Source organism: Netta rufina (assembly GCF_964035555.1).
Source record: "Netta rufina genome assembly, chromosome: 29".
Lineage (NCBI taxonomy): Eukaryota > Metazoa > Chordata > Aves > Anseriformes > Anatidae > Netta > Netta rufina.
In genome coordinates, this window is record NC_140153.1 from 1198640 (window position 1) to 1225389 (window position 26750).

Here is a 26750-nt window from a genome sequence, read left to right on the forward strand (position 1 = left end):
ACAGGAGTCCAGTGCCCACACATCTGACATGTACTTTAAAGAGTACTTCCAGGCTATTGGCACTCAAATGCAGCTACTGAATATTGTCTTTTAATTCTGGGAGCTCTTTCTGATGAACCACGTGCAGGCAATGTCCCCTTCTGGCTGTGCTCTCAGCTCTGAGCACACCCAGGGAGCACACCCATGCAAGACCTTTTAGGCAAACAATTTCAGGTGACTGTCATTTTTGCCTGGATGTGTCAGGCTTGCGAACGTTTTTCATTATCACCATAAAAATGTGGGTGAAGTGAAACAAAACCTAACATTTTACTTAATGAGAAACAAATACAAAATTGTAACGAATAAAATACTCTGTTTCTTAAATATTCCCTTAAACATGCAATCCAGCCCTTACACTTGAAAGCAGGACTTGTTTTTAACATGCTTTCTAAGGCAAAGAGTTCTGTAACACAGCAATTTGTAACTATTTTGAAACATAGACATTAAACAAGTTCTTCTGATGTCAATTATTATGTAGTTAGATTCCTCTTGTGTTGACAACATTTCTATAATGGCTGACAAAATATGGAATGATGTTAGCATACAGAGGAATAGGGAATACATTTTCAGATGAAATGTTACACATATTCCAGAAAAAAATCCATGGAAATCAAATGGAAATCTTTCTGGGAAGACTGTATAAGTACATACTCTTCTTTTATGCAATTTTAGTATGGTGGAAATAAAGAAGTGTAATATATGAAATTAGTTTAAAAGCTTAGAAAAAAAATAAAGTGAAATAACATACATGTTATTAATGAATAACTACAGAAAAAGCTGTGTAATTACATGTTAATTAAATTTTCTCCTTATTGTATCTGCAATACCTCAAAATTACATTTCCTTTCTGTGTATTCTTCTAGCAAAATATCCTTTCTTATCTGGTTATTTAGGACTTTTTAATTTTTCTGTTCTCGAAGTACAAGCTTCTTCTTGCATTTGCAGCTTTTCCCTTATCTCTGCCTCAAGGTTGGCAATAATTTCATTTGGGATTCCACCCACTGCAGACTTCTGATCTTCAACAGTGAAAGCAGCCACAGCACCTGCCTCAAGGGGCTCTGCCTCTGGACAGGGTTCTTCCAGGTGACCTTGATCAGCTCCCTTGGGTTCCATCTCTGCAGCTATTGGCAATAGTAACAGTGATGCACAGCTCTCTGAAGGCACACCTTCCAGTAAAGGAGGGAAGGGGGTAACTGCAGGTGGGGCAAGTACAATCACACACACATTACTTATCACAAATTCTCTAGGACTGTGGAAGAGATGTTCATACCATTTATAGGGTTTAAATAAGCTGATATTCAAGTACTCAATGATTGCTTTGGCTTGCTCCATGCTGAAGACATCCATGTCACCACTTCTTTCTGAATCAGTTTCTCCTATTCCAGCCATTGCTTTTCCAAGGTCCTTTATTTTATCTCTTAAGGTCATACATTTGTCATGGAGATTCTCCAACAGAAATTCAATAGAATCCTGAGAGCTGCACAAGACTGAAGTTCTTTTCTTTAGCCCACCAAAGTCTGGCAGTATAATAATCTAAGACAATATCTTCCTTTAAGGATGTCTTTAATTGTTTAAGATTCAGGAATTCCTCCAGCCTTTTTTGAACTCCTTCTACATTTTATTCTGACAAAGCAGTCATTTGGGAAGGAGAAAGAAACGTCTGATGAATAATCTTCCGGCCACCTCCTGCATCCTGACCCTGGTCTTCTGCCCCGGTGGGCTGCCAGCCTCCACCTCCGCCATGGTGCCCGGGCTTGGCGTCGCCATCGTGCAGGGAATGGGGCAGGCCCCAAATCTCCTCCTGTGTGGCTGTGGTGCCTGTTCTCACCCTGCTGGGCACCTCGGAGTCATAACCTCAGCAGCAGCCACATTCCCACTGGGTGCTGCCTCCCCCACTTGTTCCCAAATCTTTACATCGCATACAGCTGAGCCCGTCGAGGAGACCCCTTATTTTTGCAAAAACTCCTATAGTAGCTTTTTCTTAAACGGCTCATATCTTACACCCCTTTTTATTAACAGTTGCGTTAATAATTTCACTCCAGCCTCTTCTGCTGCTGCAAGCTCGGCTCCCATGGTGAACGCCCAGCCGCTCACCTGCCCTTCAGGCCATGTCCTGGGGTCAAAGCTGGGGTCTGGCTGCGAGCTTCGTGCAGCCGGGTGTCCTCTGGGTGCTCGTGCAGCGCTGCTCTGCCCCAGTCACACCGGGGGCACCATGTGAAGGGATCGAGGCCCCCAGTTCGGTGCAGAACCGGAGCCCCCCAGGGTCGGGCACTGCCGAGCCGCTGGCCCAGCTGCACGTGCTGCACGTGGCTCGTGGGCCCAACGCGGCCTCCTGATTGGTGCGTTCCCTCTGATCACGCGTGGCTCTATTGGCCCGTCCGAGCCCGGCAGCCCCTTCCGATTGGTTGCCACCTCCTCCTGTTCTGCCTGGTTACCGCCAGTGCCCCCCCCAGCCATCAGCTCCAGCTGATCGCCGGTCACCCAGGGGTAACCCGGTGGGGCCACTGGGGAGCAACTGCGGGCTGGGTGCTGTGCTCAGGGGGTTGCGTGGGGTGGGTCTGCGTCACCCACACGGCCGTGACTCCGTGTTCCATGGCTGCGTAGACCATCAGTGTATCAGTCACACGGCGTTTAGTCACACTGCTGGCTCTCATCTTCAAGCCTCTCTGTCTGTCTGTCCCCAAAGGTTCGGCCCAGCTGTCCTGCTCTAACCGTGATGTCTCCGGAGCGTTCTCTCAGCGTGCCCGGGCTCGTCTCCTACGTGGTCAGCGTGGTCAACTTCACCTCTCTCCAGCAGATGCCAGCACCGGCCTTCGTCACCGTGTCTTGTGCTCTCACCGGCCAAAGGGCAGCGGTAGCAGTGAGAGCTCTCGGCGGGGACTGTGCACCCGGTGAGCACCGTTAGGGGAAGGGAAGCTTCTCCTGGGAAGCTGTTGCAAGCCGGGAGCTGCCCGTGTGTGGCACTCACCCTGTCCTTCACACCGCAGGTCACTGCAGAGACGTGGGAATTCATCACCAGCTAGCGAGCTCTTACCACGTCCTTCTCTTCACTCTCTTTGCTGTTTCAGCACTGACAGCTGCTATGTTCCTGGGTGAGTGATTTGTAACTCGAGAGGTTGCACCTAGATGAAGCAGAGATGTGTGCTTCCCTCACTGTGATTTAGGGCCAGTTCCACATCCCTGCCTTTCACAGCACAGCACTCTTCGGGAGCTTTAGGAAACTGAAGTCATTCTAGAAAAGATATGACAGCAATTGTTTGTCTTGAGCAGTCCTCCCTTCAGTTACTGGGGATCTGAACCTCAGCCAGAGGCAGGAGGCAACAAGGAAGGAAACCTTCCACTTGTGACTGCAGCCCCTGCAGCTGCAGGCAGTGTAATGTGATAGAATCCAGGAGGATGGGGGGAAGCAGCACTTTGAGGAAGAGCTGCCAGAGTTGGGGGAAAAAACAAACTGTTAAGTTCAATGCAGGCAGCCCGCGCTCCAGTTAGAGCACAGCCTAACTGGGGGCAGCTGTCCTTGAAAGCAGCCAGTGGCTGACCCGCAGGAGTCAGCAGTGGGATCTGGGCCCAGGAAAAGCTTCCAGGTGCAGCCCAGGGAGGGGTTAGAGCAGGACCCCACCTTCACGGGTTCAGAAATGGCAGCCCAAGTCCCTGCTGCTGACCATAGGGGGCTCAGAATCTAACCAGGGTGCTGGTTCTCTGCAGCCTACAACGCGTTCCTGACCAGGCTGCAAACGGTGCCTGTTGTGTATATGCCTACCACTGCTGTACCTCACACAGGTAAGTTTGTTTTTTTTTTCCCCTCTATTTTGGCACTTTCTAGTCTTATTTCCCACACACATGCCAGGCTAGCATCCTGGGTTCATGGCGCAGTGCAGCTCGGTGAGTTCATCACCACTTTACACACAAACACCCCCAAAATTCACCACTGAGGGTGAGCTCCAAGAACACGGGGCCTTTGGAGGGGTCTGGAGTGTCCCCTCCTCTGTGAAGCACCGGGAACACTGGAGTTCTGAACGCAGCCTCCCTTTGTTTCCTTTTTTGCAGGATATTCCTACCCTGGCAGTTCCCAGCATGAAAGGACTCAGCTGGGGCTCTGGAGCGTGCGGAGGTGAATCCTACCAGAGAGATCCCCACTGTGAGCAGGGATGGGTTGTTTCCAACCTGAATGAAAGGAATTGTTTAATTCACCCTGTTTTCTGCTGATCTGAGCCTTGGAGGTTAAGTACCCGTGCTCTCCTGACGTTTAACTGCACGGTGAGGGCTGGGCCAGGTTAGCTTTTGGGATTAACAGCAGGCCCACCAGCCACGTTCCCTCTCATGTGCTCTGTAACTGCTCGTAACCCCCATTCTTTACCAGTCCCAGTTCAAATCAACGCTCAAGACAGCAAACGCATTAAAGGCAGACCAGTTGGTGTGTATTTTATCCAAAATTTATTGAAGCAAGATGGGCGGGGCTACAGGGACAGCATGACAGTCACATTCCTGGCTGGCCTTCCCGGGCAGCATGCTCAAGTCACACCTTGGCGTCTCGTTCTGTGGTCACCTCTCCTCCCGGCGAGCTGCGCGGCCATCCGTGCGCCGTGTCCCAGCCACCCCAGCTCCCCCCGCTTAGTGCTGCTTTCGCCTGAAGGAGCATCCTGGGGGCAGAGCAGAGCGGTGAGAGCCGGGAGCTTCTGAAACCCCTCAAACCAACACCCACACTGCGCTTCTCAGCAGGAATTCCTCCATTTCACCACAGAAACACACCTCCCTCCTCCTCTATCACCGAAGAAAAGCCCCGTAAGGCCCAAGCCGTTTTTTAACCCAGCAATAAACCACTACGTGCCGCCCCCCCGGGGCTCTGCGCCCCCCACGCACCTTCTGTGAGCCTCGCCTTGCCGCCGGTGGGCTGGCACAGCACGGTGGAGCAGCCGACACACAGCACGACGGTCTGCGCGTGGCTGAACACCGTGGTGATCTTGTAGCACCCTGCGGGCAGAGCACGGGGAAGGGGGGAGGGGGCGGTGTTAGGGCGCGGGGCGGCACCGGGAGGGAACCGGGCCCCGCGCCCCCCCCGCCCGCTCCCCGAGGCCCCTACCGGGGCACTTGACGTCCATGAAGTAGGAGTTGGGGCTCTGCACCAGGCGCTTCTTCTTGTGCTTCCTCTTCTCCTCCTCGGGGGACGGGTGCAGCAGGTCCTTGGCCAGCTGCGGGCGGGAACAGCCACGCTCAGCCCCGCCGCCACCGGGCCCCGCCGCCCCCCGCCGCCATCTTGCGCCCCCGCCGCCGAGGAGATGGCGGCGGCCGCGGCTCCCCCCGGCCCTCCCCGCTCCCCTCCTCCTCCCCCGGCCGCCCCCAGCCCCGCGGAGCCCGGTCCCGGCCCCGCAGCCCGCGGCGGGGCGGCGAGGCCCGGGCCCGGGGGCGCGGCGCACTCACGGGCATGGTGGCGTGCGGGCGGCCGCGGCCGGAAAGGGGCCAAACCGGAAGCGAGCGCCGCTATATCCGCCGCGGGGTTCCCCGCACGGGCGGAAGCGAGGCGCGGCGCCATCTTGAGAAGGTCGCGGGGCGGGCGGGGGGGCGGCCATCTTGGAAAGGGCGGGGCGCGCCTCCCTGGCGAAGGGGCGGGGCGCCGCGACAAAGAGGGCGTGGCTACGGGATGGGGGGCGTGTCCGTGGGTTAGCCCCGCCCCTCCGGGCCGGGCCGGGCCCCGTGGCGGGCGGGGGGCAGAGCGGCCCGGCGGGCGGGGGCCATGGCCAAGGCGTACGACCACCTCTACAAACTGCTGCTCATCGGAGACAGCGGCGTGGGCAAGACCTGCCTCATCATCCGCTTCGCCGAGGACAACTTCACCAGCACCTACATCTCCACCATCGGTGCGTCCCCGCCGCCACCGGGACCCCCCGCAACCCCCCCACCGGGACCGGGCCCCCTGCACCCCCCCTTAACGGGACCGACCCCCCTAAAGCCCCCCCACCGGGACCGGGTCCCCTGAAACCTCCTTACCGGGACCGACCCCCTCTGGAACCCCCCCGCCGGGACCGGCCCCCCTAAACCCCCCCCCACCGGGACCGGGTCCCCTACACCCCCCCGTACCGGGACCGGCCCCCCCTGCACCCCCCCTTACCGGGACCGACCCCTTCTGGAACCCCCCCACCGGGACCGCCCCCCCCCCGCACCCCCAGAACTTCCCCACCGGGACCGGACCTCCCCCTCCCCCCCCACCCCCCCAACACCGGGACCCCCCCCCCCGCCCCTCCCCGCCCCCCCCCGCCGCTCTTTGCCTCGCCCGATCCGGCTCGGATCCGGCCCGCGCCGTTTTGCAATCCCGGAGCGGCCCCGGGACCCCCCCTCCGGGAGCTGGGAGCGGGGCTGAGCCCCGGGGGGGCCTCCGCGGGGCCTCCGCTGCGGGGAACGGCACCGGAACCCCCCGGGACCGGGTCCTGGCCACCCCCGGGGGTCCGTGGCAGAACCGCTGCGGGCAGGGCTCGGCCGCCCCCACACCGAAAATGACGAGGGGGGGGCGCTGATGGCGGCCGTGTTCCGGGGCTGCCGCCAGGCCAGGACCCGGGGCCCTTCTCCTCCTCCTCCTCCTCCTCCTCCTGCTTCTCCTCTTCCTCCCGGCCCTGCCTTCAAAGCCATTTCCTGAGCCGGCGGCAGCTGCCCCGTCCCGCCAGCAACTCCGTAAACTCCATAAAAACTCTATAAAAACTCCACCAACTCCACCAAACTCCACCAACTCCGGCTCCCGGCCTCTGGCACCCACACCCACCAACCATGCTGAGTGCCGGGGGGGCAGCAGCGTGGGCGCTGGGGGGGCTGGGGGAGGCAGCCCGGCTGGGGGGGCTCCTGGCAGCCTGTGGGGTTGGGTTAACCCCCAGCCAGGCAGCCCCCCAGTGCTCGGGGCGCTGTGATGCTGTCCCACGGGAATGCCTCGTCCCAACCCTGGGGGGCTTGGGGGTGCCCCCCCCTGCCCACTCCCACCCGGTTTTGCCCCCACCTCTCCCCCCCCGGGGCTGTTTGTGGCCGGGCAGCTCCTCGCCCCGCAGCCGGGTCCCTGCTCCCACCGGCCTCCCCTTCCCCTCCCAGGCATCGACTTCAAAATCCGGACGGTGGAAATCGATGGGAAGAAGATCAAGCTGCAGGTCTGGTGAGTTTGGGGGGCGCGGGGGCACCCCCTGGCCCTCAGCACCGCCAGGACACCCTCACACCCCCCCTCTGCTCCCTCGCAGGGACACGGCGGGGCAGGAGCGCTTCAAAACCATCACGACAGCCTATTACCGCGGGGCCGTGGTACGGCGGGGGGGACGCGGGGGGGACCCCGGGGGGCTGGGGCAGCCCCCGAGTGGTGTCGGGTCCCTGCCGGGCTGACCGCGCCGTCCTCGCAGGGCATCATCCTGGTGTACGACATCACGGATGAGAAATCCTTCGAGAACATCCAGAACTGGATGAAGAGCATCAAGGAGGTGGGGGCACGGTGGGGCTGGGGCTGTGAAGGGGCTGGGGTGGGTGGGTGGGGGGGTGGGTGAAGCTGCCACGTTCTCTGTCCCCCCCCCCCAAAGAATGCGTCTGCCGGCGTCGAGCGGCTCCTCATCGGCAACAAGTGCGACATGGAGAGCAAACGCAAAGTGCAGCGGGACGCCGCCGAGAAGGTAGGGTGGGGGCACGAGCCCCCCCGGCTGTGGGGCAGGGCTGTGGGGCTGCGTCCCCCCTTCCCACGTGGCGTCCCCTCGTCTTCCAGCTGGCCAAGGAGCACGGGATCCGCTTCTTCGAGACCAGCGCCAAGTCCAGCGTGAACGTGGAGGAGGTGAGAGGCACGGGGGGGCCGCTGCCCCCCATGGTGGGGGTGGTGTCGGGGGGTCCCTGTGCGGGGGGCAGCCCCCGCTGACCCCCCCTCTCTCCCCATAGGCCTTCAGCACGCTGGCGCGGGACATCCTGCAGAAATCAACCCGAAAAGCAGTGAGTGGGCTGGGGGTGGGGGGCTGAGCTGGGGGCGCCCCCTTCCAGCCCCCCCCTGACCCCGTGTTCCCCTCCAACCCCTCCCCGTACTCTTGCAGGTCCCGAGCACCGCCGCCACGGCCGGCTCGCTGCCAGAGCCCAGCGCCCAGCGGCGGGGCAGCTCCAGGTGCCGGCTGCTGTAGGGCCGCCACCGCCCCGGGGCAGCGCGGGCGCCTCTCCGGGAGCTGGGGGGGGGCTGCAGCGGGGGCGACCCCGCACCAGGTGCCATAAACCCGGCCTGTGCCTTGCCCCCGGCTCCGCTCCGTGTCTGGGGGATGGGGGGGGGGGACAGGGGGGAGCGGGGGGGGACGCGGACACGCGTGGGCACGCCAGTGGGACGGGAAGCCCCGCCCCTTGGCGCTAAGCCCCGCCCCTTGGCGCTAAGCCCCGCCCCTTGGATCAAAACCGTGCCCCTCGGCGCCAAGCTGCGCTCCTCGGATGGAGGCCGCGCCCCCCCGACAAAAGCCACGCCCCTTCACTTAACGCCACGCCCCTTTGGCGCCACGCCGCGCTGCTTGGAGCGAGGCCACGCCCATCGGCGCTAAGCCACGCCCCTTTGTGCCGAGCCCGCGCCCCTTGGCGCCAAACCGCATTCCTTGGCTCGAGGCCACGCCCGTTGGTTCGAAGCCACGCCCCCTTGCACGAGCCACACACGAACCCCGCCCGTACGCGGAGGCCACGCCCCCTCATCCCCAAGCCACGCCTCCCGCAGAGAACCCGCGCCCCTGGCAGGAGACCACGCCCCTCGCCGAGAGAAGCCACGCCCCTCTCACTAACCCCGCCCCTCACAGTAACCCCGCCCCCTCGGTGGCCCCGCCCCGCTCCCGGCACCCCCCGCGCCCCGCGATGGCGCCGCGGTGCCGGTTCCGGTAGCGCCATGGGCCCGGTGGGGCCGCGGGGCTGGGCGCTGCTGGCGGCGCTGGGAGCGCTGGGGCTCGGCCTGCGGTGAGCGGGGGCTGGGGGGGCACCGGCACCGGCACCGGCACCGGGGAGGGGTCGGTCAGGCTCCGGGCCCGGCCCTGACGCTCCCCCCGCGCTCTCCCCGCAGGGCGGCGGCGGCGATGGCGGCGGGCGAGGAGCGGCGCTCGGGTGGGTGCGGGGCGGGGCTGGGACCGGCACCGGGACCGGGACCGGGGCTTGGGGCTGGAACCGGAGGCTGGGGACCGGGACCAGGGGCTGGGACTGGGGCTGGAACTGGGCCCGGGGGCTGGGGACCGGGGCTTGGGACCGGGACCGGGGCACGGAACTGGGGGCTGGGGCTGAGGCTGGGGCTGGAACCGGGACCGGGAGTGGGGACCAGGGCTTGGGGCTGCAACCGAGGTCTGGGGACTGGGACCGGGGCTCGGGGCTGGGACCAGAGGACCGGGACCGGGGGCTAGAACCGGGACTGCGACCGGGGGATGGGGACTGGGGTTTGGGACTGGGACCAGTGGACCGGACTGGGGGCTGGGGCTGGAACCGGGACCAGGGCTGGGGAATGGGACAGGGGGATGGGGCTGGGAACAGAGGATCGGGACCAGGACCAGGGGCTGGAACCGGGACTGTGACCGGGGGATGGGGACTGGGGCTGGGACCAGTGGACTGGGACTGGGGGCTGGGGATGAGGCTGGGACTGGAACTGGGACTAGGGCTGGGGACCGGGGCCAGGACCAGGACCAGAGGACCGGGACTAGGACTGGGACCGGGGCTCAGGGCTGGGGACCGGGACCGGTTCCCGACCCATGCTCAGTGCCCACACCGTGCCTGCAGCGAGCTCCACGCCGAGCACGCCGTGCTGGCAGCTGGAGGACTTCGTGGTGGCACAGGAGTGCGGCCGCTGCTCCAGCTTCCAGGCGGTGAGTGACCCCGCAGGGGCTGCCCCCCCCCCCCCCCCCCCGGTACCGGCACCATCCCCGTGCCCACCGCCCGGCCTCACGGCTCCTCGCCCCAACCCCTCTCGCTTGCAGAAGACGGTCCCGGAGTGCGGCCCCACCGGCTTCGTGGAGCGCATCAGCTGCGCCGCCTCCAAGCGGGACGAGTTCAAGAGGTGGGCGAGGGGCCGGGGGCCGTGGCGGGGCCGCGTTGGGGCCGTTCTCCCCCGGGAGTCGCGCCCCTGCCCTCCCCCCCTCCTCCTTTTTTTTTTTTTTCTCCTTCTTCTCCCCCTCCCCGCAGCTGCCGCTCGGCGGTGCTGGAGGCGCACGTCTTCTGGAGGTTCGTGGGCACCATGATGTGCGTGGCGGCCGTCTTCGCCGTGCTGGTGGTGTGCCGGCAGCGCGTGCTGGACAGGAAGGCGCTGGAGAAGGTGCGCAAGCAGATCGAGTCCATCTAGCGCCCGCGGGGCACCGGGCACGGTGGCGGCACCCACACCGCGGGGACTCGGCTCCGTTCCCGAAGCAGCCGGGAGGAGGAAGAGGAGGAGGAGGAGGAAGGAGCACCCGCGGGCCCCCCGCCCCGCTCTGCCGTGCCCCTGTGGATGCTGCGGCCCAGCGGGGGCTGCCCGGTGCCCCGTGGGGTCCCGGTAGCGATTTGGGCTGCGTGGGGAGCCCGGTGCCCTGGTGGCGTGCAATAAAGCCCAGTTGTTATCACCCCGGTGCTGCCGGTGTTTGTCCTCCTGGGACTGGGCCGTGCCTCCCGGTCGTGCCCCGCTGCCCCCGGGGGTGCCCCTTCCTCGCTGAGCCCCCCCAGCCACGTTTGGGTGCAGAGCAGGCGTGGGTTTATTCACCAGAAGCCGCCTGCGAGCACAGAGCTCCCCTCCCCTGCGCTGTGCGTGGGGGGCACCCAGCGCCCCTGCCTGGGGCATGGTGGGGGGGGCCCCTGACTGCGCCCCCACCCTGGTCCCAGGGTGGCTCCCAGTCCCCAGCGCGGGGCCGTTCCCCGCTGGCTGTCACATCTCGTCCCCGTGTGCCTGTTTTGCTGCCACCGCTGCGTCCCGCGGCCACGGCTGAGCCCTTGGATCCCCTGGGGGAGCCCGGCCTGAGGAGTTGGTGCCCGCCTCCCTGCCGGGGGGGGGCAGCCTGTCCTCCTGCCCCCCCTTGGCACCGTTCTCCGCTGCCACCCCCGGCTCTTCCAGCTGCCACCACGTCCCCGGGGCTTCTCCAGCCGGTGCCGGCGGCTCCGCGCGGGTCAGGATGTGCCTGGAGATCACTACGGGGATGGGGAGCACTGGGCAGGGCTGGGGGCAGCTGCTGCCACCCCCCCGGGATCCTGCAGCCCCCCCAGCTCCCCATTACCTCCCATGGGCTGGGGGGGGTCCTGGCGGCCCCCCCAGCCCCAGCAGAAGGGGCTGTAGCTGGGGAAGACGATGAGCACCAGGGAGAAGAGCAGGATCTGGGGGGGGGAAGATACAGGAGTGGGGTTACGGCACCGGGAGGTGTGCAGGGGGGTGGGTGCGCTGCCCCCGGGGGTGGCTGAGCCCCTTTTTTGCGGGGGGGTTATGCATGTGGGTACCAGGACGCAGGTGCTGGTCTGGGCGGCTTTGTTGGATGTCTGCTTGATGAGAGCCTGCAGCGCCTGCAGCTGGCTCAGCAGGGACCTGGGGGGACGAGGTGAGGGGGAGGAAATGGGGGGGGGTCCAGGCGTTGCCGTGCACCCCCCCGGGGGTCCCCACCGCTCACCCGTTGCGCTGCTCCAGCTCCCAAACCTTCCTGTGCAGCTCCTGGTTCTGCGCCGAGCATGAGGCCGCCCTGCCCAGGGAGGGGTGGGGGTGCTGAAGGGCCCCCCCAGAGGAAGGAGGGGGTGGGGAGCACCCGGGGGGGGGGGTCCCTGCTGTCTCCCACCTGCTCTCCAGCCCGTCCAGGTATTCCTTCCTCCTGCGGCGGCTGTCCTGCGCCGACTGCTTGTTGCGGATTTTCCTCCGCACCTTCTTCAGGACGCGCTCCTCAGCCTGCTGTGGCTGAGGGGTGGTGAGCCGGGACCCGCACCTTGCCCCCCCCCCCCCCCCAACTCGGGACCCCCCCTCCCCAAACCCACCTTGGTGAGGGGCAGGGAGCCGGGCAGCGTCACCCCCTCCTGCGCCAGCAGCCGCTGCTCCTCCTCCGACAGCAGCAGGACCGGGGGCTGCGGGGAGAAACGGGGGGGGGCCAGGGGGGAGAATTGGGGTGCACGGTGCTGGGGGGGGGGGCAGCAGAGCCGGACTCACCGTGGGGGGGGGCAGCAGGGGCAGGGTGGGCAGCGCGGTGATGATGCAGGACTCGGGGGGCAGCAGCGCGGGGGGCAGCCAGTCTGGGGGGGGGGTGGGGGGGTGATGCTCTGCCCTGCGGGATGTGGCCCCCCCCCGGGCTGAGCCCCCCCCCCAGGATGAGCCCCCCTCAGCCCCACTGACCCAGCTGGATGGTGACCCCGCCATGTGGGGGGGTCCCGGCAGTGCAGACCACCTCGTAGACGGTGTTGGTGGCAGGGGAGGGCTCCTCCGGCTGCTCCCCCCCATCCCCCGGGGGGGGGTCCTGGGAGGGCCGTGGGGGGCCGCACACCTCATCCGGGGCCACGGCCGGGCCCAGCGGCTCCTCGGGCTGGGTCCCATCCTGCGGCCGGGGGGGGGGGACACGGTGGGGACCCCCGGGGGTGGCACCTCCGGTGTGCCCCCTCCCCAAACCCCAGCCCCACTCACGGTGTCCGGGAGGGGCCCCCAGCCCCCAAAGGGGGGCAGGAAGGGGTCGGCCCCCAGGCACAGCTCGTCCGGATCCATCGGGGGGGGCCCCGTGGGTCTGTCCCGGTCCGTCCCGGTCCGTCTGTCCCCGGTCCGTCTGTCCCGTCCCGTCCCGTCCCGGTCCGCCCCCTCCAGGATCTCGGATCCTGGCCGAGCCCCGCCAAGCCCCTCCCCCAACCGGCGGCGGGGCCGCGCCCCCCTCCCGCTACCGGGGGCTCGGGGCTGGCTGCGGGGCAGCGGCCGCCGCCGGTGTCCGCACCGGGACCCCCGGGATCCCCCCCGGGACTCCCCCCCGGGATCCCCCTCGGGCCCGTCCCGGAGCCCCCAAGGACCGGGCAGAACCGAGCCCCGCTCACCGGCCCGGTGCTCTCCGTCCTGCCCGGTCCTGGTCCCGGTCCCTGTCCCGGTCCCGGTCGGGGTCCTGATCCCGGTGGGGGTCCCGGTGCCGGTCCCTTCCCCTTCCCCTTCCCGTTCCCAGCCCCGTTCCCGTCCCGCCCCGCCCGCTCCCTTCCCGTTCCCCTTCCCGTTCCCGTCCCGTTCCCTTCGGCCTCCCCCAGCCCCTCTCGGGCCGCCCCCCCGGGGCCATCCCCGCGTGTCCGGGGCGGGTCCCAGCCCCGTGCTCCCCCCCCCCCCCCTCCCCGCTCCGCCCCGGTTCTCGCAGCGCGGCCGCCCGGAGCCTTCCCGGTGCCGGTGGCGGCGGAGCCCGGCGGGATGGCGGCGGGAGGCGGCCCCGGGGCCGCGGAGCTGGCCTGGAGCCCCGGGGCCGCGCCTCGAGGGGCCCCCCCCCGAGCTGGGGCTGAAGCTGGGGGCTCTGGGGGCGCTGCTGCTGCTGCCCCTGGGCTGCGGGCTGGGGCCGCTCTGCTGCCTGCGGCACCCCCCGGGCACCGCCGGTACCGGGGGGGGGACGGGGGGGGACAGGGGGGGTGAGGGGGGATGGGGGGGGGCAGGGGGGGAGGCTCCGGGGGGGGCGGCCCCAAGGGTGGTGGGGGGTAAAGGTGGGGGGTGTTGGGGGGGGTACGTGGGGGCTGGGGGGGGATTTGGGGGGGGTGCCGGGGGGGTTCCGGGGGGGTGGGGGGGACCGGGGTCAGTCCGGGGGGGGTTGGAGGGGGGTTGGGGGTCCGGGGGTGCTCCAGAAGGGGTTGTCCTGGGGGGTTTTGGGGGAGAAGCCTGGGGTCTGGGGGGGTCTGGAGGTCCGAGGGGGTTGCCCCAGGGGTGGGGGGTACCAGGGTCAAGCTGGGGGGGGGGTTCTGGGGGTCCGGGGGGGGGGGGCACCTGAAGGGGTTACCCTGGGGGTTATGGGGTCTGGGGGGGCAACCTGGGGTCTGGGGGTCCCAGGGGGCTGCCCCAGGGGTTGGGGGAGGCCTGGGGGGATCTAGGGGAGGTTGGGGGGGCAGCTGGGAGGGTTTGAGGGGGGGTCTCAACCCCTTCTTGCCCCCCCCCCCAGACTTGCAGAGCCCGGGGCTGAGCCTGCTGAGCTGCTTCGCGGGGGGCGTCCTGCTGGGCACCTGCCTGCTCGACCTCCTGCCCTCCTACCTGGCCGGCATCGCCGCCGCGCTGGACGAGCTGCGCGTCCCGGTGGGGACGGGGGGGCAATGGGGATGGGGGGGGGCAACATGGGGACGGGGGGGTGCAACATGGGGATGGGGGGGCAACGGGGACGGGGGGGGCAACGGGGACGGGACGGGAGGGGATGGGATGGAACTGGGTGGTGGGGTGGGACGGGGACAGTGGGGATGGGGTGGGGGGGTGGAAAAGGGGGGGGGGGACAATGGGGACGGGATGGGGGGGTTGGGGGAGGCAGGGTAATGGGAACGGGACAGCAGCGACTGGGTGGCTGGGGGGGGACAATGGGTGGGGAAGGAATGGTGGGGGTGGGATGGGGGGGGTGGGGGTGGGAGGGGCCGGTGGGGAGGGGGCGATGGGGAAGAGGATGGTGGGGAAGGGGATGGAGGGGGCAGGCTGGGGGGGTTGGGGGCCGTCGGGGAGGCCGCGCCGTCTGGCTGTGACTCACGGAAAGATCCCGGCACGGCTTCCCGGCAGCCTCTGCCTCCCTCCCCCGGTGGACAGTCTGGGGGGGGGACAGGGGAAACCCACCCCCCCAGCAGCCCTGCACTGAGCCCCTCACCCCTCTCTCCCCCCCCCCCCAGCTGGAGTTCCCCCTCCCCGAATTCATCCTGGCCATGGGCTTCTTCCTGGTGCTGGTGCTGGAGCAGGCGGCGCTGGCCCAACAAGACACCACCGACCCCAACCGGGGGGGCGAGGACGAGGATGAAGAAGACACAACAGCACCGTCACGAGCCCTTCTACCCGCCGGCACCCCCCGAAACCCCCCCGGCTCCCCGAATCCCCCCAGCCCCTTGCGCTCGGGGCTGCTGGTGCTGGCGCTGGCGCTGCACGGGGCGCTGGAGGGGCTGGCGCTGGGGCTGCAGGAGGCCGGGGGGGCCGCGCTGCGCCTGTGCCTGGCGCTGCTGCTGCACAAGGGGCTGGTGGCCTTCAGCCTGGCGCTGCAGCTGCTGCGGGGCCGCCTGCGGCGGGGGGCCGTGGCCGCCTGCCTGCTGCTCTTCGCCCTCACGGCCCCGCTGGGCGTCGCGGTGGGGTTGGCGGTGACGGGGCCGGTTTGGGGTGGGGGGGGTGCCGGGGGGCTAGGCCCGAGGCAGCGGCTGTGCCGCAGCGTGCTGGAGGGGCTGGCGGCCGGCACCTTCCTCTACGTGGCTTTCCTGGAGGTGCTGCCCCGGGAGCTGGGGGGGGCCCGGCTGCGCGTCCCCAAGGTGCTGGCGCTGCTGGGGGGCTTCGGCCTCGTCACCGCCGTGCTCTTCATCAGGATCTGATCCCTGGGTGGGCGGGGGCACCCCCCCGAGTCACCCCCCCAAGGGGTTAAATGCCCCCTGAATACCCCACCAAGTGCCAAAGCGGGTGGGTTTTGGGGCTCAGCCCCCCCCCCAGCAGCCCCGTGCCTCAGTTTCCCCTCCTGCACCAGCAGCGCCGCTCCCTGACGGGGTTTCCCCGGTGGCGCCCCCCCCCCCATTCTCCCAGCCCCCCCCTCCCCTAATTCAGGGATATGCAGGGGGGCGATCAGCCCCCCCCTAAAATAAAATAAGTGCCCTTACAGCACCCTGCCCCCCCCAGGGGGTGAGGGCGAAGCAATAAAGGACTGGGTGAGGAGAGGGTGCTCGTGTCCTGTGCCTGGGGGGGATATTGGGGGGGGGGGGGGCTCCACTGTGGGACCCCTCCCCTCGTGGGGGGGTCGTGAGTGGGGCCTTGGGGGGGGTTGGGGGGTGCTGGGCTGTGGGACCCCCTCGTGGGCTCGTTGGGGGGCTCCTGAGTGGGGCTGTGATGGGATGGGGGGGTTTGGGGGGGGGGGGGCGCTGCCGTGGGACCCCCCTGCTGTGGGGGGTGGGCGCGAGTGGGGCCGGGGGGGGGGAATTTGGGGGGGGCTCAGCCGTGGGAACAATCCTGGGGAGGGTCCTGGATGGGGCCGTGATGGGGGGGGGGGCACGGCTGGGGCTGGGGGGGGCTCGGACCCCAATTTTGGGGGGTTCCTGGGGGGGGGGGGGGGGCGCTCTGGGGGCTCTGTTCCGGGCTGGGAGGGGTGACCCCGCCCCGCCCCTCCCCTCCCCGTCCCGCGGTGCACGCCGGGACTTGTAGTCAGCTCCGCCCTCCCCGCCCCGCGCGCCGCGGGGGCGTTCCCAGGGGGGCGGGGACTCCATTTCCCATCACCCCCCACAGCCTCGCCGCGGGGGCCTCTGGGAATCGTAGTCCCCCGCCCACTCCGCCCCGCGGCGGCGCCCGGCCCGCGGACTCGCCTCCCCGGCATGCCCCGCGCGGCGGCGGCGGCGGCGGCGGCGGCCGGAGCGGCCCGAGCAGGGAAGATGGCGGCGGCGGGCGCGGGGGCCGGGCCCGGGCCCGGTGCGGGTTCCTCGGCCGGCGCCGGGGCCTCGAACCCGCGGAAGTTCAGCGAGAAGATCGCGCTGCAGAAGCAGCGGCAGGCGGAGGAGACGGCGGCCTTCGAGGAGGTGATGATGGAGATCTGCTCCACACGGGTGAGCGACGCCCCGCCGGATGCGGGACGGGACCGGGAGGGGGGCACCGGGGGGGGGACCGGGGGGGAGGGGGAGAGGACCGGGGGCACGGGGGGGGAGGGGGAGAGGGGGAGCGGGGTGGGGGAGGGGGAGGAAAGGGAGGTGAGGGGGGAGTGGGGGGGGAACGGGGGTTTAACGGGGGTAACGGGGGGGTACCGGGGGCTTCAGGGCCCGGGGAGGGTGGGGGGGGGCCCGGGGGGGGAGCGGGGCCGCTGCCTGGGGGGGCCTGGAGGGGCCTGGGGGGGGCCCAGGATGGAAGCAGCTCCCCGCCGGCCCCGCTTCCCCTTCCCCTCGGTGTGATTGTAATTGTGAATTATGGATTTTTTTACCAAAATAATCAAGAATTCACCCACGCGGGGCCGCACGTGGCCACCATCGCCACGCGTGGGGCCGGGGGCACCCCCGAACCGGGGCAGGGCCGAGCCCCGGGGGGGGGGTCCCGGGGGTGGCGGCTCCCCCCCAGGCACCGGCAGCGGCCGCTCGAGGCCCCCCCGGGCCCGGTGCCCCCCCCGGGAGCGGCGCCTGCTCCATCCCCGGGGATGCTCAGAGGCAGCTCGGCGGGGCCGCTGCTGCCCCGTGTCCCAGGGGTCCCGCTCGCAGCCCCCCGGGGGACCAAATTCCCGTTTTTTGGGACCGAAAGAGCCGTGTCCCCCCCCCCGGGGGGGCAACACCGGGCTCTGCTCCGCGCCTCGCTCAGCACCGGCCCCGCCGAGCCGCTGGGGATTGCGCCAGCCCCACCGGGAACGGGCTCTGGCCGCGGGTCAGCTGCCGGCGGCGCTGCTCGTGGCACCCCGGGCTCGGGGAAAATGGGGCAAAACGGGGCAAAACCCCCGGGGTTTTCCAAAATTTAGGCTGGAGACCCCCGGGGCGGGCGAGGCGGCCGACCCCGGTGACCCCAATCCCGGGGAGCCGAGGCTGCCTCGCGGGGCTGTCGGCCAGGAGCCGCCCCCGTTGCCCCGTTGGGTCCCATCCTGCCCCGCTCAGCGCCTCGCGGGCACCGCCGCGGGGTTTGGGAGGGGGCTGGAGGGCGGCGGGCGGTGTTTACACAGCAAACAGCTGGTTAATGTGCAGCGGGGCCGCGAGGGAGGCGCCTGAGCTGTCCTCCTCGCTCCCTCCGCAGCCGGGCACCGGGCACGGGGCAGCCCCGTTCGCTGGCCCCGCAGCGGGGCCGGGCCCCGGCCCCCCCCCTCCGCGTCCCCTGGGAGCTGCCACCTCCTCCCGGGCTGCTCCAGCTGCTGTCCCTGCGGATCCGGGGTCCGTAGCGGCCCCTCTGGTGTTTTCCTGGTGCTCCCCCAGCACCCGTGGGCTCCTCCTGGGTCCGGCCCCATTTGGCCCCCACAGGGACGCGGCCGGAGCAGGATCCCAGGACCTTAAGGCCCCACGGTGCCAGCGCAGCCAGCTGTTGGCTAAATCTCCTTTTTTTTTTTCTTTTTTTTTTTTTGCTGTTGTTTTTTTAATTTTGTTTTGTTTCGTTTTTTTTTTCCCTGGATCTGGATTTCGCTGCTCTTAAGCCCGGGGATTTGCTGCTGCAGGTTTCCTGCCCGCAGCCTCCTCTGGGCTGCTCCCGGGGTCCCGCTGGGCACGCTGCGTGCGCCGGGGCGGCTCCGGGTCCCAACGGGGCGGTGGATTTGTGCTGGGAGCAGGGATCCCGGCCTTCCTGGTGGGGCTCAGCCCCTTCCCAGCACACCGGGAGGAGAAAACCGGCACCGGGCTGCGCCTCGGCCCCACAGCCCCGGGGTCGGGGTCTGCGCTGGGGGTGCTGGTGGCCGCCCGGTGCTGCGGGGACCCCTTTGGGCCGAGCCGTTCCCGGTTATCTCCCGCCTGTGGTTTCCATGGCTCCATCCCTCGGCCTCCCCTGGCCTTGAGCGGGGCCGGCGGAGGGCGTGGGGCCGCCCTGACCCTGCTGCGGTGCCAGGCAGAACGCCCAGCAGCGGGGGCTGGTGGCCCTGCCCCTTTTGCAGGTCCTAATCCCGCTGGACGGTGCAGGGCTGGGGGTGCTCGGCCCCCCCTGACTCCCCTTTCTCCTCTCCCCTCTCTCCCCTCCCCTGGCGGCCCAGCTGCAGGCGCAGAAGCTGAGGCTGGCGCACAGCCGGGGCCCCTACTACAGCGGCTCGCTGCCCAACGTCAACCAGATCGGCAGCGGCGTCTCCGACTTCCAGGTGAGTGGATGGGGCACCGTGGGGCACCGAGGGGCAAGGGGATGGCTCCTCGTGACCCCCTCGCCCCCCCCGGGTCCATTTGGGACCCTCGGTCGCGCCCGGGCTCTGATCCTGCCCCCTCTCCTCCCCGCAGGGCCCCCTGCACTCGCCGCTGGACTCAACGCGCAGCACGCGGCACCACGGCCTGGTGGAGAGGGTGCAGCGGGACCCGCGCCGGATGATGTCCCCCCTGCGCCGCTACGTGCGCCAGATATCCTTTCGCAGCCCCCCCCCCCGGCCCTATTCCCGGGCTCCTGCCCCGCTCCCCGTGCCCCCGCTGCTCCCTGGGGTCGGGCTGCGCCCCCTCGGCTCGGCCACCCCCGTTGGCTCCTTAACGCGCCCCCCACATCGACAGCTCGCCCTACGGCCCCACCTACCTGTCGCCCCCGCCGGAGCCCAGCTGGAGGAGGTAAAGACCCCACGGAGCTGCTCCCGGAGCTCTGCCCCCTGCCTCCAGCCCCCTCAGTGCCGTGCCCGGGGCCAGGCAGGGCCGGGAGGATTTGCGTGGCTCCCCATGCAAGGGGAGGTTGGGAATCGCTGGGGGAGCAGGAGCAGCTCTGCCCTGCCCGGTTCCTCACAGCGCTGCCCCCCTGGGGGTGCTTTTAGGGGGAAACGGTGGGGATTTGGGCACAGAGCAGCCCCTGGCTCTGCTCCGTCCCTCCTGGGTGCTTCTGGAGCCGGTTGGGCTCAGCTCAGCCCTTCAGAGCTCGCTCAGGGCTTCGTTTTCCAGGCTGCCCTTCCTCCTGGTGCCCGGCACAGCTCCTGCCTCCTTCCTCCTCCTCCTCCTCCCCAGCCTGGGGCCGAGCCGTGGCCGTGGGTTGCGGTGCAGAGCCGCTCTGTGCCGTGAACTTCGGCCCGGGTCTGTGGCCCCGGCCCATCTCGTGCCCCCGGTGCCCTCTGCGCTCCTGGGGCAGAGCCACTGCTCTGTGGACCCCACAGCCGCCCCCCTGCACCCATGGCAGGCCCCACAGACCCCATAGCAGGCCCTACAGCCCCCTGAGCTGCCCCTGCACACCCCACTGCAAGCCCTGTGCACCCACAGCCAGCCCCGTGGACCCTATAGCAGGCCCTACAGATCCCACAGCAGGAGGTCGGGGCTCCCCTCCTTCGGGTTCCTCTTGCTCCTTGCTCCTTCCCCAGGGCCGAGGAGGGTGGGGGCTGCTCGGGGTCCCCCAGTGCTGGCCCTTGTGATGCCGTTGGGGTTTCTCCCTCCGTGGGGCCTCACCATCCTCGTGGGGGTTGTGGGGTGTAAATGAGGGGCTGTGCTCTGCACGAGCCAGCTGCTGGGTGAGTTTTGGGGCCCTGTGGGGCAGCGCCCCCCCCATAACCCCGCTGTTTTTTCCCCTGGCAGGACCATGCCCTGGGGGAACCTCCCCATGGAGAAGGGCCACCTCTTCAGGCTGCCGTCAGCTCTCAACAGGTGAAGGAGTTTGGATTCCCTTCTCTCCCCGCCTTTGCCCTGAGCTCTGACCCGTCCCCAGGCCCCCCAGGGTGGGCGCAGCCCCCCAGGGAAGGGTCGGGGTCCCCAGGCTGCCCCGATGGGGTGGCCCCGGTCCCTCTGCGGCTCCGTGCTCCTGCAGCATCCCCGAGGGCACCGCGGCCACAGGTTGCTCCCTGGGGCCAGCCCTCGCTGCCTGGTGGGGTGGGGGCTCCCTGCAGCCCCCTCCCCGGGTCCCAGGAGCTCCTTGCCCCCCAGCCGGGCCCACAGGGGTGGGGGCCGAGTCCCATGGGCGGCTGGGGGGGGGGCTTCCTGCCTCCCAGCTGCGTGGCCGCCGAACAATGTCCCCCGTTGGTGCGGTGCCGGGGCGCCCTGTCAGCCCGGGCAGCTTCTCCCAGCCCCTCCCCGCGCTCCTCCGCCTCGGGCCAAACTAATTGGGAGCACAATGGGTGGCGGGGCCCCCGGGGGGGACAAAGGGGCACGGGGGGGTGCCTGTCCTCCTTGCTGCTCCCACGCTGAGGGGTGCGAGGGCTGCGGAGCCCTCACTGCAGTGCCGGAGCCAGCCCTGGGAGCGGGCAGAGGCTCCCCCAGGAGGAGATGGGCTGGGAGGAAGCCCCCGAGCCCCGAGGAGGAGGGCGAGGGGCTGGGGGCACTGTCACACACCCGGGGCATCGCGTGGGGAGGGGGCAGCCCCGCTTAGGGCTCGGCGTCCCCGCTATGGGTGGTCTCAGGGGGCTGCGGGAGCGGCGCTCGTTCCTCCCGTCCCTCCGTCCCCTCGGGGGCACCGGCTGCGGCCCCCCCGTGCCCGTCCCGTGCTTCCCCGTGCCCGGCTGACGGCCGCCCCTTCCTCCTGGCAGAAACAAACTCGGACTCGGCGCTGCACACCAGCGTGATGAACCCGGCCCCCCAGGACGCCTACCTGGCCCCTCGCAGGGCGCCCCCCCGCCCCGGCCGCCGCGGCGGTGAGTCCCTGCCCTGCCCCCAGCGCCCCGAGTTACCCCGCGGGGGGGTCTCTGCGCCCATCCCCTCCTGCTGAAAATCTCCCGTTTGGGTTTTATTTTCAGGTTTTCTGGACGGGGACGCGGACAGTAAAGGTAAGCGCCCGCCCTGGTGGTGCTGAGCCCGGCGTGGGGGGGCGGGATGGGATGGGGCAGGGGGACGCCCCCCGCACTGCCCTCACCCTCTGCTCCCCCTCGCCAGTCTTTCTTTTCCAAGTGCCTCCCATCGAAGAGAGCTTTGACGACAACAAGCACTCGCTCAAGCCCTGGGACACCAAGAAGGTGGGTGCCGGGCCCCTTCCCCCGGGGGGGGCTGCGTTCTGCTGCCGGGGGGGGGCCGTGGGGAAGCCGCCACCGCCGCCGCGTCCCCTGCCCCTGCCTGCTTCCTGCCGGGGAGCGTTGCGACACCGGGGCCCGCAGTCTGCTTCCTGCCCCCAAACCACGGCCGGCCCGGGCTGGGGGAGCGGGGCATAAACATCCTGGCCGTGTTTCACTCCTCCTCTCTGATTTCACAGCTCTCCTCGTCCTCGGCCCGGCCGCGCTCCTGCGAAGTCCCTGGGATCCAGTAAGTGCGGGGCTGGGCAGCCCCGGCCCGGGGTTTTTGGGGCTGGGGGGCTGGAGGATGTCACGGGAGGCAGCGGTGCTCCCATGCTGAGCTCTCCCTGTCTCTCTTTCCCCCCCCTCAGCATCTTCCCATCCCCGGACCAGCCTGCCAACGTCCCCCTCATCCCCTCAGCCCTCAACACGGGGGCTCGCTCCCCGACCTCACCAACCTGCACTTCCCCTCGCCGCTGCCCACCCCGCTCGACCCGGACGAGAGCGCCTACCCCAGCCTGAGCGGGGGCAGCAGCACCAGCAACCTGGCCAACACCATGACGCACCTGGGCATCAGCGGGGGCATGGGGCTGGGCACCGGCTACGACTCGCCAGGTGAGCGCCGGCCCCGTCCCATGGCTCGGGGACGCCACAGCCGGGACCCGGGGCCCGGTGCTGCCCGGCCCGCGTGGCTCCGGGTCCCCGTGCTGGGGCTGGCACCGGGACGGTGCCGTGCCTGGAGCCGGCAGCCCCGGCTCGTGGCAGAGGTCGGCAGCTCCAGGTGGTCCTGGAGGGAGCCCCCCCGTGCCCGGGCCGTGTGTGTTTGTGTCGCTGTCTCCATCGTTGTGGTCTCCTCCGTCACCTTCCATCCCATCCGGGGCAGCCGGGGAGCCCCCAGCCTGGCCCAGCCCGGGGAGGGGAGCCGGGGGTGGGCGGCCCTTCCGTGGGTAACGGCGCTGTCTCTTCTTTTTTGTCCCCACAGGACTTACCTCACCTATGCAGAGCTCCCTGAGTAACCCGTCCCTGCAGTCCTCGCTTAGCAATCCCAACCTCCAGGCCTCCCTGCGCAGCCCCTCGCTCCAGTCCTCCCTCAGCAACCCCTCGCTGCAGTCCTCCCAGAGCAGCTCCTCCATCCCCTCCTCGCTCTCCAACCAGTCCCTGCCCTCCTCGCTCTCCTCCTCGCTCAGCAACCCCTCGCTGCCCACGTCCCCCCGCAGCCAGCCCATGCAGTCCTCCCCCAGCAACCCCAGCCTGCCCTCCGGCTTGAGCGCCTCCTCCTACCCCATGGTGCAGGCGTCCATAAGCACCTCGCCCCGCCGACGGGTCCCGCTCAGCCCCCTCACCCTCCCAATGGGTGGCGACTCCAGGAGGCAGCACCCCAAACAGTTCTCACCAACAATGTCACCCACATTGTCCTCCATCACCCAGGTATGCATGGTCCATCGCCCGCGCCGGCCCCCGCGCCGCGCGCGCCTGCCTCCGCCTCCTCCTTTCTGTCGTCTCCTTTCCATCCTCATCTCGGCCGTCGGGGGCCGCTGAGCGTTTCCCCCCCCCCCCCCTGCTATCCCAGCCAGTGCCGGGCGCCCCGAAACTTCAAAAGGGGGAACGAGGGGCACGGGGGGGGAGCGCCCGCTGACCCCCGGCTCCGCTCTGCTCGCAGGGGGTGCCCCTGGACACCAGCAAGCTGCCGGCCGACCAGCGCCTCCCGCCGTACTCCTACAGCCAGCCCGGCCTCGTCCTGCCATCCCAGCCGCAGCCCGGGCAGAAAACCCTGCAGCAGCCCCCCCCGCAGCCGCCTCTGCCCCCAGCCCCAGCGGTGCGACCCCCCGGCGCGGCCGCCCAGCGCCCCTACGCCCCCCAGTACCAGCCTGACGCCCCCCTGCAGCACCCGCCGCTGGGGCAGCCGCTGGGCGACTTCGGCATCGGCAGCGTGAGTGCTTGGGGGGGACACGGGGCTGGGGGGGGGACACACAGGGTCAGGGGGGGCACGGGGAAGGGGTTTTTGGGGGCGGCTCAGCCCCACGGCGGCCTCTCCCCGCAGTTGGAGCAGTTCGGCATGGGGGAGAGCCCCACGGGCAACAACAGCGGCGCCTTCCCCGAGGAGCTGGGGGCTCTGTACCCGCCCCCCCCCGGCGAGAGCTACGACCCCCACGTCCTCAACCGGCAGAACCTGAGCAACTGCGGCCGCCACGGCCCCGTGCCCAACATCATCCTCACCGGTGGGTGCAGGGGGACGGGGACGGGGACGAGGGGGGGGACACGGCACGGGCTGGCGGGGAGGTGAGGAGCGATTTGGGGGGGTCTTCGCCCGCTCGGCACTGACGCCCCCCCCCCACCCGCAGGGGACTCTCCACCCGGGATCTCCAAGGAGATCGCCACGGCGCTGGCCGGGGTGCCGGGCTTCGAGGTGGAGGCGGCGGCGCTGGGGCTGGAGGAGGAGCTGAAGATCGAACCGCTCAGCCTGGACGGACTGCACATGCTGAGCGACCCCTACGCGCTGCTCACCGACCCCGCCGTCGAGGACTCCTTCCGCACCGACCGCCTGCAGTGACCCCCCCGGGCTGCCCCCCACCCCCCCTGCGCCCCTCACACACACACAGCACCCCCTTTTTTTTTTTTTTGATTTTTTTTTTGATTTTTTGTTTTATTTTTCCTTCCACCTCCTCTCCATAACAGGAGGGGGGGTCCCAGCCCTACAGCGGGCGCTGTGGGGCCAGCCCTATATCCCAATGGGGGGCAGGAGGCTCAGTGCCCCCCCCCCAGCACCGGCGTGGCCGAGGGCGGCTGTACATAAACCCTATATAGGTAGAGCCCGGGGAGGGGTGTTGGGGTGGGGGGGGCGCTCCGGTTTGGTGTTGTTTCCCGGCTAATCATCATGTTTAACGAGAAATTCCGCTCCCCGTCCCCCGCTACGCCGCGTATGCACCCCCCAGACCCCCCCCCCCCCCCAGCCCCACGGGACCCCCGGGGCGCGGGCACAGCACTTCCACTCGGGGCCCCTCGGCAGGGCGCGCGGGGGGGGTCCCGGCCCCGGCGGCAGGGTGAGGGGGTGGGGGGGAGGCACCGGGGGCCCCAGGACCGCGCTCCCCCCGCCGAGGAGGAAGCCAGAGTGATTTATTATTATTATTATTTTTTAAAATATATTATATGTTAATTAAAAGCTCCGCCTGATGGTGATTTGGGGGGGGGGGGGGCTCTAATTGGGGTGGGGAGGTTGGGATCCTCTACTTGGGGGGGGTGTCCCTGTGGAAAATGGGGCGCTGGGGGGGGATCCTGGCAATTTTGGGGGTGTCTGGGGGAAAATCTTGGCAGTTTTGGGGTGCTGGGGGGGGCAGGGTTGGTGGGGGCAATCCTGGCAATTTTTGGGGTGGATTTTGGCAATTTTGTGGGCAGCTGGAGAGGGGGGGAAATCTTGGTAGTTTAGGGGTGCTGGGGGGGGCAGGGTTGGTGGGGGCACACCTGGCGATTTGGGGGGTGTTTGGGGGAAGGATTTTGGCAACTTTGTGGGTGTCTGGAAGGGGGGGGGGAATCTTGGCAGTTTTGGGGTGCTGGGGGGGGGACCTGGGAGCATCCTGGCAGTTTTGGGGCTCCTGGGTGCTTTGGGTTTTGGGGGGGTGGGGCTGGGGGTTCCAGGGAGTTTTTTTGGGGTGCTGGGGGTGTCCTATGAGTTTTGGGGCTTGGGGGGGCTGGGGGGTGTCCCACGAGGTTTTGGGGTGCCGGGGCTGTGCTGGGGGTGTCCTATGAGTTTTAGGGGGTCCGTGGGGGCCTGGGGGTGTCCTATGAGGTTTTGGGGTGCTGGGGGTGTGTCATGAGTGTCCGGGGGGGGTCTGGGGGTGTCCCCTCACTTTTAATGTACCGGGGGGGCCCTGGCACCTTTAGGGTCATTGCGTCCCGAGGGGGATCCCCAGGAGCTTTCTGCCGCCTTTGGGACCCCGGCGGGGGGCGGAGGGTTCCCGGGGCTCCTTGGGGGGGGGGGTCCCGGTTCCCCGTTCCGGGGGGGGGTCCCGGCGGCTGCAGATCGTCCTCCCGGCCGGCAGGTGCCGGTGGCGGCGGCGGCGGGGCCGGGCGGCGATAACGGCCCCGGTTGGAGCGCGGCGGCCCCGGCCCGGCCCGCAGGTACCGGGGGGGGGGGGGCCCGGGAGGGGACCCGGGGAGGGGGCACCGGGCCCGTGGGGGGGCTGCCCCGGGGGGCGTGGGGGCGGCGCTGGGGGGCACGGGGGATGTTGGGGGGCGCGGGGCTCTATAGGGGGTGTAGGGCCCGCTGGGGGGGGCGTGGGGCCTGCTCTGGGGTGCATAGGGGCTGCTATGGGGTCTGGGGGGGCTGCCGGGGGGCTGTAGGGGCTGCCAGGGGGCTGTAGGGTCCGCTATGGGGGGCTCTAGTGCCTGCTGTGGGGGCTGTAGGGGCTGCTATGGGGCTATAGGGTCTGCTGTGGGGTCTGTAGGGCCTACCAGGCGGTTATAGGGACTGGTATGGGGTGCATAGGGCCCGCTGGGGGGTCTGTAGGGTCTGCCAGGGGGCTATAGGGCCTGCTATAGGGTGCTATAGGGCCTGCTGTGGGGTCCATGGGGCTGGCTGTGGGTGCACAGGGCTTGCAGTGGGGTGCAGAGGGGCAGCTCAGGGGGCTATAGGGCCTGCTATGGGGTCTGTAGGGCCTGCCATGGGTGCAGGGGGGCAGCTGGGGGTGCACAGGGCCCGCTGAGGGGTCCAAGGGGCTGGCTGTGGGTGCATAGGGTCTGCTATGGATGTATAGGGGCAGCTGTGGGGTGCACAGGGTGTGCTGGAGGGGGCATAGTGGGGTCTGTAGGGCCTGCTGTGGGGACATAGGGGCAGCTGTGGGGTGCACAGAGCCTGTCAAAAGGTCCATAGGGCCTGCCGTGGGTGCACAGGGCTTGCTACAGGTGTATAGGGGCAGCTGTGGGATGCACAGAGCCTGCTACGGGGTGCACAGGGCCTGCTGTGGGGTGTGTAGGGCTGTCAGGGCGCGTTGGTTTCCCAATGCCCCGTTTCCATCCCACTGTTCCCAGCCCGAGGCAGGTGCAGGGAGGCTGCCCGGCATGGGGCGGCCGTGGGGCATGCTGCAA

General features: G+C 68.6%; 7 protein-coding genes across 10 annotated transcripts in view; 5 read left to right on the forward strand and 2 right to left on the reverse strand.

Annotated features, from left to right (window-relative positions):
* The window catches only part of NUP210L (nucleoporin 210 like), a gene marked incomplete at its 5' end in the record, with an annotated part of 31141 nt that extends 26924 nt beyond the window's left edge, over window positions 1-4217 (forward strand). Inside the window, 4 exons of the mRNA XM_084303290.1 lie at window positions 2726-2930; window positions 3027-3131; window positions 3745-3819; window positions 4087-4217. Of these exons, the coding sequence (XP_084159416.1) occupies window positions 2726-2930; window positions 3027-3131; window positions 3745-3819; window positions 4087-4154 (453 nt within the window). The 3' untranslated portion in view covers window positions 4155-4217. The remainder of the gene's footprint in view (window positions 1-2725; window positions 2931-3026; window positions 3132-3744; window positions 3820-4086) is intronic.
* A 239-nt stretch (window positions 4218-4456) lies between these two features.
* Window positions 4457-5570, reverse strand: RPS27 (ribosomal protein S27). The gene is made up of 4 exons (XM_084303241.1): window positions 5458-5570; window positions 5120-5228; window positions 4900-5010; window positions 4457-4679 (listed from the first exon to the last, which is right to left on the reverse strand). Exons 1-4 carry the CDS (start codon window positions 5461-5463, stop codon window positions 4651-4653), a joined length of 255 nt encoding a protein of 84 aa, XP_084159367.1. The 5' UTR covers window positions 5464-5570; the 3' UTR covers window positions 4457-4650.
* A 147-nt stretch (window positions 5571-5717) lies between these two features.
* On the forward strand, window positions 5718-8247 carry RAB13 (RAB13, member RAS oncogene family). The gene is made up of 8 exons (XM_084303233.1): window positions 5718-5894; window positions 7108-7168; window positions 7251-7311; window positions 7407-7484; window positions 7581-7670; window positions 7760-7825; window positions 7927-7977; window positions 8076-8247. The coding sequence occupies exons 1-8, from the start codon at window positions 5771-5773 to the stop codon at window positions 8157-8159; spliced, it is 615 nt and encodes a 204-aa protein (XP_084159359.1). The 5' UTR covers window positions 5718-5770; the 3' UTR covers window positions 8160-8247.
* A 588-nt stretch (window positions 8248-8835) lies between these two features.
* Window positions 8836-10580, forward strand: JTB (jumping translocation breakpoint). The gene is made up of 5 exons (XM_084303236.1): window positions 8836-8961; window positions 9065-9105; window positions 9766-9851; window positions 9963-10042; window positions 10168-10580. Exons 1-5 carry the CDS (start codon window positions 8894-8896, stop codon window positions 10322-10324), a joined length of 432 nt encoding a protein of 143 aa, XP_084159362.1. The 5' UTR covers window positions 8836-8893; the 3' UTR covers window positions 10325-10580.
* A 156-nt stretch (window positions 10581-10736) lies between these two features.
* Window positions 10737-13077, reverse strand: CREB3L4 (cAMP responsive element binding protein 3 like 4). Of its 4 annotated transcripts, none has more exons than XM_084303206.1 (9): window positions 12602-13077; window positions 12317-12515; window positions 12134-12216; window positions 11965-12027; window positions 11772-11878; window positions 11610-11678; window positions 11443-11527; window positions 11226-11322; window positions 10737-11139 (listed from the first exon to the last, which is right to left on the reverse strand). In XM_084303206.1, the coding sequence occupies exons 1-9, from the start codon at window positions 12677-12679 to the stop codon at window positions 10880-10882; spliced, it is 1041 nt and encodes a 346-aa protein (XP_084159332.1). In that variant the 5' UTR covers window positions 12680-13077; the 3' UTR covers window positions 10737-10879. The 4 variants fall into 4 exon arrangements, with proteins under 4 accessions (XP_084159332.1, XP_084159331.1, XP_084159330.1 ...); XM_084303205.1 differs by having other exon boundaries at window positions 11772-11887; XM_084303204.1 differs by having other exon boundaries at window positions 11965-12051.
* Window positions 13078-13254: 177 nt separating this feature from the next.
* On the forward strand, window positions 13255-15792 carry SLC39A1 (solute carrier family 39 member 1). The gene is given in 4 exon segments (XM_084303227.1): window positions 13255-13414; window positions 13416-13530; window positions 14085-14215; window positions 14788-15792. Coding segments are annotated over 4 exon segments (990 nt in total). The 5' UTR covers window positions 13255-13351; the 3' UTR covers window positions 15469-15792.
* A 700-nt stretch (window positions 15793-16492) lies between these two features.
* CRTC2 (CREB regulated transcription coactivator 2) lies at window positions 16493-24828 on the forward strand. Its single transcript, XM_084303181.1, is given in 15 exon segments — window positions 16493-16680; window positions 18777-18878; window positions 19012-19128; window positions 19265-19326; window positions 20269-20337; window positions 21214-21317; window positions 21420-21449; window positions 21556-21635; window positions 21869-21918; window positions 22040-22095; window positions 22098-22283; window positions 22651-23096; window positions 23329-23598; window positions 23710-23887; window positions 24011-24828. Coding segments are annotated over 15 exon segments (2130 nt in total). The 5' UTR covers window positions 16493-16509; the 3' UTR covers window positions 24220-24828.
* Window positions 24829-26750: the final 1922 nt, after the last annotated feature.